The sequence below is a fragment of the Erinaceus europaeus genome, chromosome 6 (genome assembly GCF_950295315.1).
Source record: "Erinaceus europaeus chromosome 6, mEriEur2.1, whole genome shotgun sequence".
NCBI lineage: Eukaryota > Metazoa > Chordata > Mammalia > Eulipotyphla > Erinaceidae > Erinaceus > Erinaceus europaeus.
Genome location: NC_080167.1, coordinates 7,088,531 through 7,104,131, shown reverse-complemented (window position 1 = coordinate 7,104,131; position 15,601 = coordinate 7,088,531). Strand labels below are relative to the sequence as shown.

The 15,601-nt window shown below is 49.9% G+C and overlaps 1 protein-coding gene and 1 long non-coding RNA gene across 3 annotated transcripts in view; one reads left to right on the top strand and one right to left on the bottom strand.

Moving 5' to 3' along the window:
- Nucleotides 1-13,946, top strand: part of CCDC60 (coiled-coil domain containing 60) — a 159,244-nt gene extending 145,298 nt beyond the window's left edge. For both annotated transcript variants that reach the window (XM_007529309.2, XM_060193005.1), the window contains exons 9-14: nt 2,711-2,782; nt 5,377-5,439; nt 6,382-6,504; nt 7,330-7,461; nt 10,711-10,900; nt 13,548-13,946. In XM_007529309.2, coding sequence (XP_007529371.1) covers nt 2,711-2,782; nt 5,377-5,439; nt 6,382-6,504; nt 7,330-7,461; nt 10,711-10,900; nt 13,548-13,649 — 682 coding nt within the window. In that variant the 3' untranslated portion in view covers nt 13,650-13,946. The remainder of the gene's footprint in view (nt 1-2,710; nt 2,783-5,376; nt 5,440-6,381; nt 6,505-7,329; nt 7,462-10,710; nt 10,901-13,547) is intronic.
- Nucleotides 1-15,601, bottom strand: part of LOC132539075 (uncharacterized) — a 152,770-nt gene that overhangs the window by 45,871 nt on the left and 91,298 nt on the right. The gene's annotated exons all lie outside the window — the stretch shown is intronic.

Here is a 15,601-nt window from a genome sequence, read left to right as displayed (position 1 = left end):
AGGTGGTACAAGGTGGAGGTGGTGCAAGGTGGAGGTGGTGCAAGGTGGAGGTGGTGCAAGGTGTAGGTGGTACAAGGTGGAGGTGGTGCAAGGTGGAGATGGTGCAAGGTGGAGGTGGTGCAAGGTGGAGATGGTGCAAGGTGGAGGTGGTGCAAGGTGGAAGTGGTACAAGGTGGAGGTGGTACAAGGTGGAGGTGGTGCAAGGTGGAGATGGTGCAAGGTGGAGGTGGTGCAAGGTGGAGGTGGTGCAAGGTGGAGATGGTGCAAGGTGGAGGTGGTACAAGGTGGAGATGGTGCAAGGTGGAGGTGGTGCAAGGTGGAGGTGGTACAAGGTGGAGATGGTGCAAGGTGGAGGTGGTGCAAGGTGGAGGTGGTACAAGGTGGAGATGGTGCAAGGTGGAGGTGGTACAAGGTGGAGGTGGTGCAAGGTGGAGGTGGTACAAGGTGGAGATGGTGCAAGGTGGAGGTGGTGCAAGGTGGAGGTGGTACAAGGTGGAGATGGTGCAAGGTGGAGGTGGTGCAAGGTGGAGGTGGTACAAGGTGGAGATGGTGCAAGGTGGAGGTGGTGCAAGGTGGAGGTGGTGCAAGGTGGAGATGGTGCAAGGTGGAGGTGGTATAAGGTGGAGAATGGTGCAAGGTGGAGGTGGTGCAAGGTGGAGGTGGTACAAGGTGGAGGTGGTGCAAGGTGGAGGTGGTACAAGGTGGAGGTGGTACAAGGTGGAGGTGGTGCCAGGTGGAGGTGGTACAAGGTGGAGGTGGTACAAGGTGGAGGTGGTGCAAGGTGGAGGTGGTACAAGGTGGAGGTGGTGCCAGGTGGCAGTGGTGATGACGGTGGCTGTGGTTCTCTTTGCCTTCACACCTTGCACCCCAGGGAATCTTCAGAGCACCTTGCAGAGACAGGCTGATAACCGTTACCCATAACCATTGCTTCTCATAGATGGAGAGGAATGATGATAAGCAACTCACCGGAAGATCATCAAAGGCAAAGCCAGGGCAGAACAGCTCTCATAAAACTCCCCATGTGGCCCCTGCATTCACATTAATGATGAAATCAGCATGACTCAGGGAAGGAGGCTGTTAAAACCTCCCATCCTCATCAAGTCCTCTGGGCAGAGAAATATCTCCCCTACTTTCTCACTAGCACAGCTGACACCAAGGGCTCAGAGCTGCAGAGAAGCTGGAAAAGCTACACACACACACACACACACACACACACACACACACACCCCGCCACACACATTTGCATTTTACCATGGTGTCTGTTATCAGAGCACTGCTCAGCTCAGGCTGATGGTGGTGCTGGGGATTGAACCCCGGAGTTTAGAGCCTCAGGAGCCAAAGTCATTTACATAACCACAATGCTGTCTCCCCAGACCCCTTTTTCATTTGAGATGACAAAATCTGCTCCCCTCCAGGCTGACAAAGAGTTCTGGTCCTCTAAGAAACTCCCACAAGCCAGCCTACCCAGTCCCCAGCCCCAAAATCAGACTGGCCTCTATCTAGTCTGTCTTATTCTGTGTTGACGGCTATAACACATTGTTAACAAGTTCACTGGGGACTGATAAACATCTAGGGCTCATATATGGAGGCTGGGCTGGCCAAGGCCAAGGCACTAGAAGAGTCAGTGTCCTCACAGACAGCAGGCTCCCAATGTGGCTTCACTTGATGGGTGGCGAAAGCTATTCAACAGCTCCCCAGACATCCCTCTGACCCCATGACCTTGTTTCCCCAAACATCCACCCCCACCTGCTGACACCCTCACTCTAGTTAAGGCCTCAGCCTGTCAATGGGACTCAGCACCCTGGAGGAAGATGGCCATCTCTCAACACCCTCTGGCCACACTTTCCCCATATCCTGCGGGTCAGATCAGCCTGGGTGCTGGTGGGTTATGCACACAGGTTTCTACCTTTCACCCCAGTTCCCCTGAGTCAGAACTGCAGATTCTTAACAAGTTGTGTTTTCATACTGAGGGGTGTGTGTGTGTGTGTGTGTGTGTGTGTGTGTGTGTGTGTGTGTATGTGTGTGTGTGTAGGTTAAATGCAACTTCTGGGACCTGGAAACCCTGAAGTAGAAAGGGGACCCAGTTCCTAAACTGTTACAACAGCTTTTGTGAAAAAGAAGAAAGTCTTATGGTCCCTGGAACTTACAAGAGGAAGCCAAGTATCTCACTCAAACCAACCTCCTCTTCCTCCAGAGGCTGGTTTTATACAAAAGGGTGTGGCGGAGGGCTGGAAAGCCAGGAGTTGGATTGGGGGGGGGCAATCGGGGATTAGTTCAAAGACCCCCAGACATTCCTGTCTTCAAACTTCCTCCTACAGCAAAGCCCACAAAGGGTCTTAATTCATTATTTCACCAGGGCAAGACCAGCAGGAAGGGGATGAGAATTGGAGTCCCTCAGGCTGTCCTTCTGTCTCCAGATCCAGCTTTAGTTTATTAGGTGTTCTTTTGCCTGAGTTCCTGTGGGTAGTCACCACTCCTGTGCCCCTGCGCCACATCTGCCCACCTGTCCTTTGGGGCTGGGTTTGCCTGTCCTTTGTGGGGGGGGGGGGGGACTGGTCTGGGAACAGTCACCACTCTAGGTGGTTCCTAGCCTGGTGAGGGCTAAGGCTCCTTGCTGTAGAAATCCTCATCCTCCTCGAGGAATGTTTTACAGAAGGAGCAGGTTTTGAATTTCCAGTTCTGTATTAAAATGTCTCCCCTCGCTTTGCAGTCTCCTGTCAATGGCCAGGCAGACCAAGAGCGACTCTGCCTATAAAGATGTGCAGACCACACTGAAGTCAAGGTAGGAAGGCCTGGAGCCTGCAGCAGTGGATGGGAGGGCCCCGAGTGACAGAACGGATCACTCCAGAGATGCTTCTCACCAGACAGTGGAAAATCAGGTGTATGTGTGTGTGTGGGGGGGGGCTCTTTACTGGAAAACTTCTTAACTCCATGGCCTGGGTAGAAGCATCCAGATGTCTCTCCTAACAGCTGTCTACCATAAAGTTTAAAAGTTCCAGCAGGGAATGGATAAGAGAAGACGACTGGCTGGTAGGGTTGTTCCTCCTTTTATATTTTGATTGCCACCAAGGTTATCACTGGGGTTCAGTGCCTACATGACAAATCCACCACTCCAGAAGGCCTTTTTTCCCCTTCTCTTTTTCATTCTTGGTAAAGACTGGGAGTAACTGAGAGGAAAGGTGGAGAAAGAGGGAGAGAAAGACAGACACCTGCAGCCCTGCTTCACCACTTGTGAAGCTTCCTCCCCTTACATGTGAGGACTAAGGGGCTTGAACCAAGTTCCTTGAGCATGGCAATTTGTGTGGTCAACCAGGTGTACCACCAACACCTGTCCCCTACTCTCTACCCTTCCCCTCGTAACTTGGGTAACTTCTAGTAGGAGAGATGGGCATCTGCCTTCAATTCATCTCTGCACCTGGAGAATATCCACCAGCATCCCCCACCCCACATGCTAGGAACTGTGCTAGATTTTGGAAGACTTCACAGCAAGTGAGACAAAGACTATTTCAATACCTAGTCAGAGGTAACAACAATTATTTTATGCCACAGACCCTCTGACAATCTGAGAAAGGCTATGGACTCTTTCCATGGGGAAAAAAATTTTTTTTTAAATACAGACTGTAAATCACTAAGGTTTACAAAGAAATCCAGAGTCACACAGATTGTAATGTTACAGTCAAATTGGGATACAGTCACCTGTGAACTGCTCTAGTCATGGATCACAGAGAAGGGCGTAGCACCAGGACTAACAAGAACTGTGATTTTTAAATTTGTGTCCAGTGTAAATGACTTTCTCAAAATCCTTCCCGCTGCTATAATGTGATGGGCAGATTACCTGTGATTTCCATTTCAGCTAAAGGCTGGTTAAAACAGAGAGGACACCTTTCCTACCACCTACATTCATGGGTTTCTTGAATCCTGCATGTGGGAAAGACTTGCTGGTCTGGTGGCAGAGCCAAACATCTACAAATAACCCCGCAGGGCGAGGCAGCCCATGGTGACTGTGGAAAGCATCCTGGAAGAGAAGTAGGGAGTGTCAGGAAGATGGTGAGCACCAGGGTCCTCACCAAGACTGAGTGTGACATTTCAGATGAGAGCTGATGGGATGGGAAAGAAGAATCGATTCACCTGTAACTGGGAGCAGAGAGAAGAAAGGGAACAGCTTGTACAAAGGGCCTGGGGCCGGAGGAAGTGCACAGACACGGAGCAAAGACCGGCATAGCTGAAGTTCAAGGAGGGTCGAGCAAGGAGAGGAAGGCAGAGGCTCTTCTGGTGTTTGTTGATCACAGCTGACAGCAGCGTTTCCCACTGAGTCAATTCTAGAGAGGATCCATCGACCGACAACGGGATGGAGGTCACACTCAACATGCCAGCCCCTAACGCCACAGTGATCAGGGCAGCTAACTAGAATCCAAACGCAAAGTTTTCTAGACATGACTTGGTTCCTGCTGCTCTGCCAGGTGGCCTGTGGGGTTGCTTGTCACCAACCAGGCTTCAGACCTGCAGTCTAGTCCTGTGACTGGGAAAAGGCACAGAGGCCAGGACCCTTCCTATGGGGAACACCGGCACTAAAAACCATCACTAAAGCAGCACCTGGGGAAAAGTGGGGGAGGAGGGGACAGGCATAGGAGGTTCACATCCCACCCCTCCAGGAGCCCTAGCAGGCAAAGCCACAGAAGAAAAGCAGCACTGGAGAAATACAGTCAGCCCGTAGCAGAAAGGGTGAAAGGGCGTGAGCTGACTTATCACAGCTGAGAACACTGTTGATCGAGAGTGAGGTGCTTGCCTGCAGATGGGAGGGGGATGGGTAGTGGCAGGGCTCAACTCTGGGTCCAAGAGAGCAGAGTAGATGGGCATTCTGCTCTGGGATCAAGTTGGGTAAAGAGTCTTGGGGTGGAGAGGCAGCCTGGGTCAGGAACACCAAAGACAAGGGGAGCAGGAGGGTAGATCCTCTTCTTCAGCAGATCTACACTTGGCCTGGGTATGACAGAAAAGAAGATGGAGAATCCAAAACAAGCCTCTGCTGATGGATACCAAGCAAGCAAAGCTGGGATCCAGAAGGCAGGACATCCTGACAGCATGCAGAGGGGGAGGCAAGGCTGGGCAGGAAGAGCCAGAGCAGACATGGCCATCAAACAGGAGGGATTAGCAGGCAGGAAAAAGGAACAGGAAGGACACCCCCCAGGATGTGGGGTTTGCTCACAACAAAGGTCAGAATGCGGGGAAGCACACACGATGCTCTAGGACCAGTGCTGGAACTAGAATGCCTCCTTTTCCTGAACCCCGGAGGGGAGCGGGGCTCCTGGGGGGCCTGAAAGTGTCCTTGTTCTGGAAAGCAATCTCCATGTGACCTGAAACTCTGCTCATGTATTCCAGTGACAAAACCAGCAGCACAAGTGGAGACAGCTACCCCCAGATGGTCCAGAGGAAGACTAAAAGGTAGGACAGGCGGACACTGGAAGGAGGCCAGACAAGAGGGTGACGTCCCCCTCTCTCCTCCCGGGGGTGCATGCAAATACCCTGACACTACCAGGCCCCCCAAAGCCAGAGACTATGGTGAAGGTCAGGGGGCTTTCAGGACCAGGAGCTCAGGGCCAGCATGCCAGATAGCAGCACAAGACAGTGGCAGCAGATCCCCCCCTCTGCCTAGCACCGGGAGAAGAAGCACAAAGAACAGAGTAGACGCTGCTGTGCATAGTCCTCAGAATAAACCCTAAAAGGTGAGGGGCCATGGGCCCACCCTACAGAGAGGCAGGCTGCACTCGGTCAAGTGAGCTGTCTTGCTCGAGGTTATAGCTAAGAGGTGCTGGCTCTGGAGTTTGAACCTGACTCTCCCAGCTCCAAAGTCCATGTTCACCCCATCATTCTTAATACTTGCTGAGAGGCCAGGCAGAGGCACACCTGGTTAAGTATACACGTTACAGTGTGTAAGGACCTGGGTTCAAGCCCTTGGTCCCCACCTGCGGGGGGGGGGGGGAGGAGGCTTCACAAGTGGTGAAGCAGGGCTGCAGCTGTCTCTCTGTCTCTCTCCCTCTCTATGTCCTCTTCCCCTCTCAATTTCTGGCTGTCTCTATCTAATAACAAATCAATAAAATATTAAACACACACACACACACACACACACACACTTGCTGAGCCCAAGAAGCCTGGCGCCTCTGGAAAGAGCTCATCATCTAAGGAAGTCTGCACCACCAGCCTGAGCTTGTACGGAAGCTCAGGAATCGTCTCTCTATACTGAGGGGGGCCCTAAGGGAGGCAGTAGGGGAGGGTACAGACCCAGATGGGCACAGAATCCTCCTCACAGAGCTGCTTGGGACCCAAGGAGGCCAACCTCACGGTACTGTCCCTGATTTTTCCCAAAACCCTCCCATATGCCCACAGCCGTGTCAACCGTGACTTCATCCAGTACAAGACCGGGGTGTGCAGCATCATGAGGGCCAAGTTTTACAGCGTGGCCCAGGAAGCCGGCTACTGTCTGCAGGACAAGATGGAAATCCTCATGAAGTAAGGGTGCCCATGCTCGGGGAGGGCACTCACCTGGCACCTACCAGGTGTCCTCCAGGAGCCAAGCGCCAGGGGGTTCTAGCACAGCCCTCACAGAGCTCATCATCTACTGGGGGAAAGTGCAAAATAGCTGAAGCAAATATATGGGTATGAATTATAATCCCTGCCATAGAAGAGACTAGGGGGCCAGAGAGAAACCCCGTGTGCACCTGGTTTAGGCTGGGCAATCTGGGAAGACTTCCCTCAGGTGTTGACTTTGAGGCCTGATGGATGAGTAGGAGCTGGAGGTAAGAGGAGAAGGTGAAGGACATTGTAAGCAGCAGGGAGAGTGTACAGAGTCGGTCACACGCGGTCTTTCTCTCCCTCTCTATCTCCCTGTCCTCTCTCAATTTCTCTCCATTTTATCTAATAAAAATTAGAAAGGAAAAAGGGGGGGAATGGCCACCTGGAGCGGTGGATTTGTAGTGCAGGCACCAAGCCCCAGCAATAACCCTGGTAGTAATAGAAAGAAAGAAAGAAAGAAAGAAAGAGAGAGAGAGGGAGAAAGAAAGAAGGAAGGAAGGAAGGAAGGAAGGAAGGGAAAGAAAGAAAGAAAAAAGAAAGAAAAAGAAAGAAAGAAAGAAAGAAAGAGAGAAAGAAAGAAAGGAGAAAAGAAAAGACTGGGCTTAGTGAAAACCGAGCATTTCAGGACCTAGATGAGAGCTGTGTCATCTCGTCCCCAGAGCCGAGAAGAAACAAATGTCTAAGGGTCATCACGGGGCTGCTGGGAAATCCGAGACCGGGATCTGACTCTCCTCTCTCTTGCTCATATGACCTGTGATGCAGGCGTCAAGAAGAGCGAGGTCTCCAGAAGTTCTGTTCCTTCGTCATCGCCTCAAATTTCCAAAAGGACATTGCCAAAATGAGACGCCAAGTCCCCATGTTAAAAGGCGATGCTCAAGAAATCGCAGACCACTGGTAAGCCAGTCAGGGGACGGGGTGTCACTGCAAAACCACACTCACACCCAGTCTCACGGTCCCTCAAGACATAGAAATGCACCTCTCCAAAGCTGCCCTGAGCTCCCAATAGCTACTTCTGGGGCACCACCCCGGGCAAGAAGCCCTCAGTTCCTGAGCCAGCTGTGTCCTGCTGAATGACCTTCCTCTTGATCTCAGGCTTGCAAATAAGGGCTGACTCACCAGCACTGCGGGTGATGTATTATAGGTGAAGCAAACCACGCTGAAAGACATCTACAGACTGAGATCTTTGGGCACAGGAATGGGGTAGTGCACTTTCACTGCTCCAGGTCACTTCTCCATTCATGGAGAGAGACAGAGAAGGGAGAGAGCTTCCTCCATTGCCATAACATCTCCCATGTGGCACAGGGCCTAGAGGCTTGGCAGCAAATGACAAGCACACGTCCTTCCTCCCCAGGGAGCTGTCGCTGGGCTTAAAAGGGGGTTTATTTATTATTTTTGAAAGGTTTTTGTTATAATTTTTATATTAATTTATTTATTCCCTTTTGTTGCCCTTGTTGTATTGTTGTAGCTATTATTGTTGTTGTTATTGATGTTGTCATTGTTGGATAGGACAGAGAGAAATGGAGAGAGGAGGGGAAGACAGAGAGGGGGAGAGAAAGACAGACACCTGCAGACCTGCTTCACCACCTGTGAAGCGACTCCCCTGCTGGTGGGGAGCCGGGGGCTTGAACCGGGATCCATAAGCCAGTCCTTGTGCTTTGTGCCACGTGCGCTTAACCCGCCACACTACCGCCCGACTCTTTTTGCTTTAATTTTTTGTTTTTGTGCCTGTCATCTCCCAGGCTCCACCACTCGAAGATAACATTTTCCAGATAGAGACAGAGACTGAGAGATAGAGGGAGAAAGGGAAAGACAGCCCAGACAGCCCCAAGCTTCCACCACTTAAATGGAGGCCAGGCTCAAACCCGGCCTCTGGAGCCCTATTTTCACACGGCCAGCTGGCACCTTCCAAGGTGAGCTCTCTTGCTAGCACCTAAAGAAGACATAACGATATTGATTCCCCCTTCACAAACGAGGAAGCCTTATGACTGCATGTCCCATCTGCCCTGTCTCTCTGCAAGATGCAACTGGGGTCTGATTTCATAAACCTCCATCCTGGCAGGGTGAGAAAGCAAGATCCAAGAGTAAGAAAGGAAAGTCATAAAATATCCCCAGAAGGGCCAGGTGGAGGTGCACCTGGTTAAGCACACGCACTGCAATGCTCCGGGATCCAGGTTCCAGTCCCTGGTCCCCACATGCATGGGGAAAGCTTCAGGAGCAGTGAAGCAGGGCTGCAAGTGGATATCTGTCTCTCCCCCTCTCTACCTCTCCCTCCCTCTCAATTTCTTTGTTTCTATCCAATAACAAATAAGTTTTTTAAAATATCCCCGGAACCCCTTCTATGATTTTAATACTGTAGGATGGGAGTGAACTAGCAGATACGAATAAACATGCAAATACTCACCACATTCATTAAGCAGAATGAGAGGCCAGCTGTAGGGTGGGTGACCAACTTCTTCTTCAATTATTTCATTTTCTTTTATTTTTATACCAGAGCACTGTTCAGCTCTGGCTGATGATAATATTGGGAATTGAACACAGAAACTTTGGTGCCTCAGCCTTTTTGTAAAACTCTTTTTTGCATAACCATTATGCTACCTCCCAGGCCCAATCGTGACTACATATATTGTCAGGAAGATAAAAGATTTAAAAGAAAAAAAAAAACAGAGCACTGCTCAGCTCTGGCTGTTGCTGTTGGTACCTGGCATCAAAGCTGGACCACCAGCATGCCAGCATGCAAAACCTTCAGACAACTCCTGCACCATCTCCCCACCCCGATAAGGTGCATGGTTTCTTTTAAAGAAATGCCATGCACTGCAGTAAAGGCAGATCACACCTGAGCCATCTCCAAGTTAGAGCAGTCTTTGTCTCCTCAAGGGTGGATTATCAGGCTAGCCTCACAACTGTTAACTTTATAAAGGTTCACAAAACCCACTGAAACACACACAAAGCTGTGATGCAAAGTCACTCACGTAAGGAAAACGGCAAGCCCACCCTCACCACCATCGGCACCACTGCCGTTACCACAACCACCAGGGGCACCTTGCCGTGAAGACTCCTTTATATCCTAGGGAGTATCTCACAGATAGGTTCCCTAACCTTCCCTGGCCTGCCTCACCCTCAAAAGCTTCCAGAAGCTGCAGAATTCTTTTCTTCTAGTTTAGTACAATGTCTGCTTGGTAGAAAAATAAGATCAAATAACACTCTTTGCATCACTTGAGAGGATGACTTCACTTGCCCTTTGTTGTTGTTGTTATTGTTGTTATCATTTTTTTATTTCTTTATTGGAGGATTGATGTTTTACAGTCGACAGTAAGTATAATAGTTTGTACATGCATAACATTTCTCAGTTTTCCACACAACAATACAACCTCTACTAGGTCCTCTGCCCGTGTTCCAGGACCTGAACTCTCCCCCCGCCAACCACCCCGGAGTCTTTGACTTTGGTGCAATACACCAGTTCCAGTTCAGGTTCCACGTGTGTTTTCTCTCCTGATCTTGTTTTTCAACTTCTGCCTGAGAGTGAGATCATCCCATAGTCATCCTTCTGTTTATGACTTACTTCACTTAACATGATTTCTTCAAGCTCCATCCAAGATGGGCTGAAAATGGTGAAATCGCCTGTTTTTCTCTGAAAATGTCCAATAGTTCTATCTCTTCATTTAGCTCCCTCATTTCTGCATTGATTTTCTGCCTGGATGATCTGTCAAGTTGAGAGAGTGGGGTGTTGAAGCCCCCTCCTATGACTGTGTGGCTGTTAATATATTGCTGTAGCTCTTTCAGTAAATGTTTGATGTATTTAGATGGCCTCTCAGTGCATGCACAGATGTCGGTAATCATTAAGTCCTCTTGATTGATTGATCCTCTGAACACTAAGTAATGTCTATCCCTATCTTTAAGGTCTATTGTGTCAGATGTGAGAGTAGCTGTTCCTGCCCTTTTTTGTGGTCCATTGGCTTGTATGGTAGTTTTCCATCCTTTCACTTTGAGTCTATGTTTGTCTTGTTGAGTTAGGTGGGACCTTTTTCACTCTTTTTATCAATGAGGTCCAAATCATCTTCCAGTGTTCACTGCCCCCTGACCATCAGGACAGGCCTAATCTGTGACCCCTTGACACTAACTGCCCCCTTCCTCTTGCACACAAAGGTACTTCGACTTGCTCTCCAAACTCCCTGAGGACCTGAAGAATTTCCTCCCTGCCAAGAAGATCCTGGTGAAACTGCAGAAGTTTGGAGAAAACCTAGACCTGAGAATCCGGCCCCACGTCCTCCTGAAGGTGCTGCAGGACCTGAGAATCTGGGAGCTCTGTTCCCCGGACATTGCAGTGGCCATCGAGGTAAGACGGGCTCCCTGACCCTCGAGGTGCTTCAGGTCCCCTCACTCGGTCATCTCCCCACATACAGGCTCCACTGAGGCACTGGTCACATCCCTTTCCGGAGAAAGGAGGGCTTCTGCCTTCACGCAGCTCAGCACCTAACAGGAGTGATGGCACGTGACCTCCTTGTTCACCTCCCTGGGACATTCTAGTCCACATCAGTGGGGGAGCCCCTGAAAACTCTGAGGCTTTGGGGGAGGCCTAAGGAAAAGGATGTGGGATGAATAATTGGCTGTCAAAATAAGGAGCTCTCAAAGCCTGGCTACCGGTGTTGTGGCCTCTGGACTCCCCGGGGTGTTTGCTGGAGGGGCAGGCTCCCAGGCATATCAGCCAGCTCGGTGCCCACATGCAGATACACCCCCAGGTGACTCTCGAGCACAGTCACTGACTGTGAGCACTGCTGCTGGAGGGATGTGGAGAAGGGGGCCTGTCTTCACCAGGGCAGCTGCTCAGATGATGGGAGGGCAGTACCCAGAAGAGAAGGGCAGAGAGGGAGTCCAGCAGTGGCGCAGCAGGTTAAGTGCACGTAGTGCAAAGCACAAAGACCTGTGTAAAGATCCAGGTTCGAGCCCCCGGCTCCCCACCTGCGGGGGAGTCACTTCACAAGCGGTGAAGCAGGTCTGCAGGTGTCTGTCTTTCTCTCTCCCCCATCCCTGTCTTCCCTTCTCTCTCCATTTCTCTCTGTCCTATCCAACAACAACGACATCAATAACCACAACAATGTTAAACAACAAGGGCAACAAAAGGGAAAATAAATAAATAAATATAAAAAAAAATTTAAAAGAGAGAGAGAGAATGGCAGAGAGCAGGTCAGGAAGAAGGCAGCGTGTGTGCAGAAGTTCCAAGGCAGCACAGAACTGGAGAGACTCACTGGCAATGGGCAGGTTAGTCTGGAAGCCAGCAAGGAGGTGCTCGGTCCGAGGTCCCAGGCCCCAGGGACTGAAGAGGTCAGTCTGGGCAGACCTTGGAGGCTCAAATTGAGGGTTTAGGTTCTTGAACACCATGGAGCCACTGAACAGTTGTCAGTGCTGAAGTAAATCATCAGAACTGACAGGAGGCCCTGTGATTTGTGTCTTAACCCTTTCCCAGGCCTCATCAGTGGATGGGGGGAGGGGAGGGAGAGACCCACACTGAGGTGACAGCAGGTGTGAACAAATGTTCTGATACGTTAATTAAGATGTTCCCTTTGTTTCATCAGAATACTTGAAGGGGGGCTTTCAATTAAAAGAAAAGGTATTCAATGTTGAAATTCTCTCTCAGGGCCCCCAGGTGTCTTCAGACCAAGTAAGCCAGCCCTGGCTGACTTGGTGGAGGGTGTTTGGTGCAAGATCGTCAGTGTGAGAGGCGGGGGAACTGTGGTCAAGTTCAAGAGCGCAGAGCCCACTCGTCACCTCCTGTGTGCCTCATTCAGGGAAAGCCCTGGCAGGCTGGTCCCAAACTATCTTAGGGCAACTTTCACAGAGTCCAGTTGTAGGGAGGAGAGAAAGGGGCTCTCTGAGTGACAATGAGGAGGGGGTTTGGAGCTTCCCTCAATTTCTGAGGTGAGCTCGCTCACAGCCCTGCCGAGCAAAACCTGGATCCAGGGCTCACTCCTTAGCCGATGCCTTCCCATGGGGAACATCACAGAACTCAAACTTCTGTGAGAGCCTCTCACCCTTTCCTAGACATTAAGCCTGTAGTTGTCAAGAATCCACAGAGCAGTCTATGAAACAAACAGGGGGTGGGGCCAGGTGGTGGCACACCTGGTTAAGCACACACTACAAACAAGCAAAGTGACTTCAAGGACAAATGATTTTTCAGAGACTAAGAAGAATAAAGGAAAGAAAAATGCAGATAAGTGGGTGGGTTGTTACTGCTTTTCCCAAATTTCTTTGGGTCAGACATGGAAAATGAAAGGGGGGCAGAGGGCTTAAAACTAACCAGATGAAAACCGGGAATCTGGTTCTTGGGAGAAACACCCCCCCCCCCCCCCCGCATGAAGTTTCAGTCAGCACAAGTGTCCGGCTGGTTGGAAACCACCAGCCTCACCATAAATCTTCAGGAGCTTGGAGTGTAGAGCCTGACTTCCTTCTGTATTTTTTTATTAGTGATATAATAATGATTAACAAGACTGTAAGATAACAGGGTTACAATTCCATTCAGTTTCCACCACCAGGGTTCCATGTCCCTTCCTCTCTACTGGAAACTTCCCTATTCTTTTTTTTTTTTTTAATATTTATCTACTCCCTTTTGTTCCCCTTGTTGTTTTATTGTTGTAGATATTATTGTTGTTATTGATGTCATCGTTGTTGGATAGGACAGAGAGAAATGGAGAGAGGAGGGGAAGACAGAGAGGAGGAGAGAAAGACAGACACCTGCAGACCTGCTTCACCGCTTGTGAAGTGACCCCCCTGCAGGTGGGGAGCCGAGGGCTTGAACCGGGATCCTTATGCCGGTCCTTGCTCTTTGCGCCACCTGCGCTTAATCCACTGCGCTACCGTCCGACTCCCAGGAAGCTTCCCTATTCTTTATCCCTCTGGGTGGATGGACCAACATTCTTTATGGAGTGCAGAAGGTGGAAGAGTGACTTTCAGCCCCAAACTGAAGCTGCCGCTATGTTTGCCCACAGTTTGTACGTGAACACATCATCAACATGCCGCAGGAGGACTACAACAACTGGCTGCAGAACAGGATCAACCTCCCCATCCGCCCCTACAGTGCCAACACATAGTCTGGACCTGGGTCGACCAGCAGTCCCGGGGAGAAGGGCCAGTCTACACTGTGTGCCCGCCTCCTATCTGTGCTTCCTCTTCCTGCCTCCTCGCTCAGCTCAGACACTCAGTGTGGTATCATCAGAGACTGACTTCTGCCAGTTTGCTACAGGAAGAAGCCCCTTTTCAACCTCATGCCCTAGGCTCAAGCTTCAAGTCTCTGCTCCTCACTGGTCCAGTCTCTTCTTCCTTTTCCAGCTTCTTACTCTCTTCTCTTCCTCGGATCCTGAGTTAATAAAAATTGATTGTATATTTGATGTCTTTGTGGGAAAGAGTTGTACCTATGGGATTTGAGGATGGTAACTCAGACCCTAAGAATAACAATGGCAACCATTTACTGAGCTGCTTAAAAAAAAAAAAAAAAAAAAAGAGTAGGTCCCACTAGTGGTTGGCATTATTTCCCAATAATGATATTTAAATTTCAGAATAGATTAGTTGAGTACTGACACTGTCACTATTTGACACCACTGGAATTACAGTATTTCTCATCTTTTATATATTGTCATGAATGGATTGATAGATGAGTAGATAAATGGGTGGATGGGTGGATGGATGGATGGATGGAGAATTCCTGCATCAAGGCAAATGATATGCAAGAAAATCTCAACCTTAAGAATCCACATAAACTTTCTGATGGTCTTGATAGCACAGGGAAGCTTAGCTCTCTCTCTCTCTCTCTCTCTCTCTCTCTCTCTCTCTCTCTCAAAATGCCTGTGAACTCATTGTCATGTAACCTCTCCTCTCTTGTTGGCCTTATACTCTTACACTTACCTGGGTTCTCACTAAGTCATGGGATCTGTATCTTTCTGTCTCAGAGATGACAGTGCTGGATTAGCAGTTAACAATTTACTATCAGAATATCAGAATACTCATGGAGGCTAAGCTTCAGCATCTCCTCACGGCAGCCCAGGAGAGGGGGCAGGACAGTCCTGTAGGAACCAATTTTCAATTTAGGGAACACTCCACTCATCTATTCATTCATCTGCTCAGTCGTTTCCTCATTCATTCAATACACATTTTATTGAAAGGCCGACATGGTCTCCCAGGCTTCACATCCTGACGCTACAGGATGACCAAAGCAGACAAGGTCCTGCTCTCAGGGAGTTTATGTGGAAATGGACAAGTCAGCCATAGACGGTGGCGGGGAAGGCAGAGGATGTGTACAGCCTCTCCACACCAATACTCTGCTATCTTGATAAGCTACTGGGGTGTAGAGAGTCCAGAAGATTAAGAGACTTCTCTGTGTGAAACAGAATATAAATTTTGATGGGGATGGTGAGTATGTGGGTGTGTGGGGGGGTCGGTACCATGGTTCCTCTCTCTCTTTCTCTCTCTCTCCCTCTCTCTCCCTCTTTCTCTCCTTCTCTCTCTTCCTATCTGAAGATGCTGGCTCAGAGTAATGAGGCCCCAGTGACCACACACACACACCACACACCACAGCAATGCAAACACTTTCCCCTTCAGGCAGACGCTGGCATGCTAGGCTGGTTTTCTGTGACACGGAGCAGCAGGTCCAGAGACTGTGCAAAACGCCCTGCCTCATGTGATCACACTGAATCTTCATGCACCATCTCATCAGCTTCATGGAGGGAGAGGTGGAGGTGGAGCCTGCGAGAGATGTCTCCACTCCATTCCAGCTGACCTTTCCACTGCTGCCCTCAGACCCCCAGCCCGCCCCGTAGGCAGCAAGATCAGGAGAGCTAGCTCACTTTTAGAATCCCACCGGACTACCCGGCCTCCATACTAACATCAGCACTGCATTCTGCAGACTGCAAATAAAATGACAGCATTCGGTGTGTGTGTGTGTGTGTGTGTGTGTGTGTGTGTGTGTGTGTGTGTGTGTGCATTTTATAAATATGAATGCCACAACTGAAGTTTGTTTGCCAACCGTCACAAAACCCAGGAGTGGCAG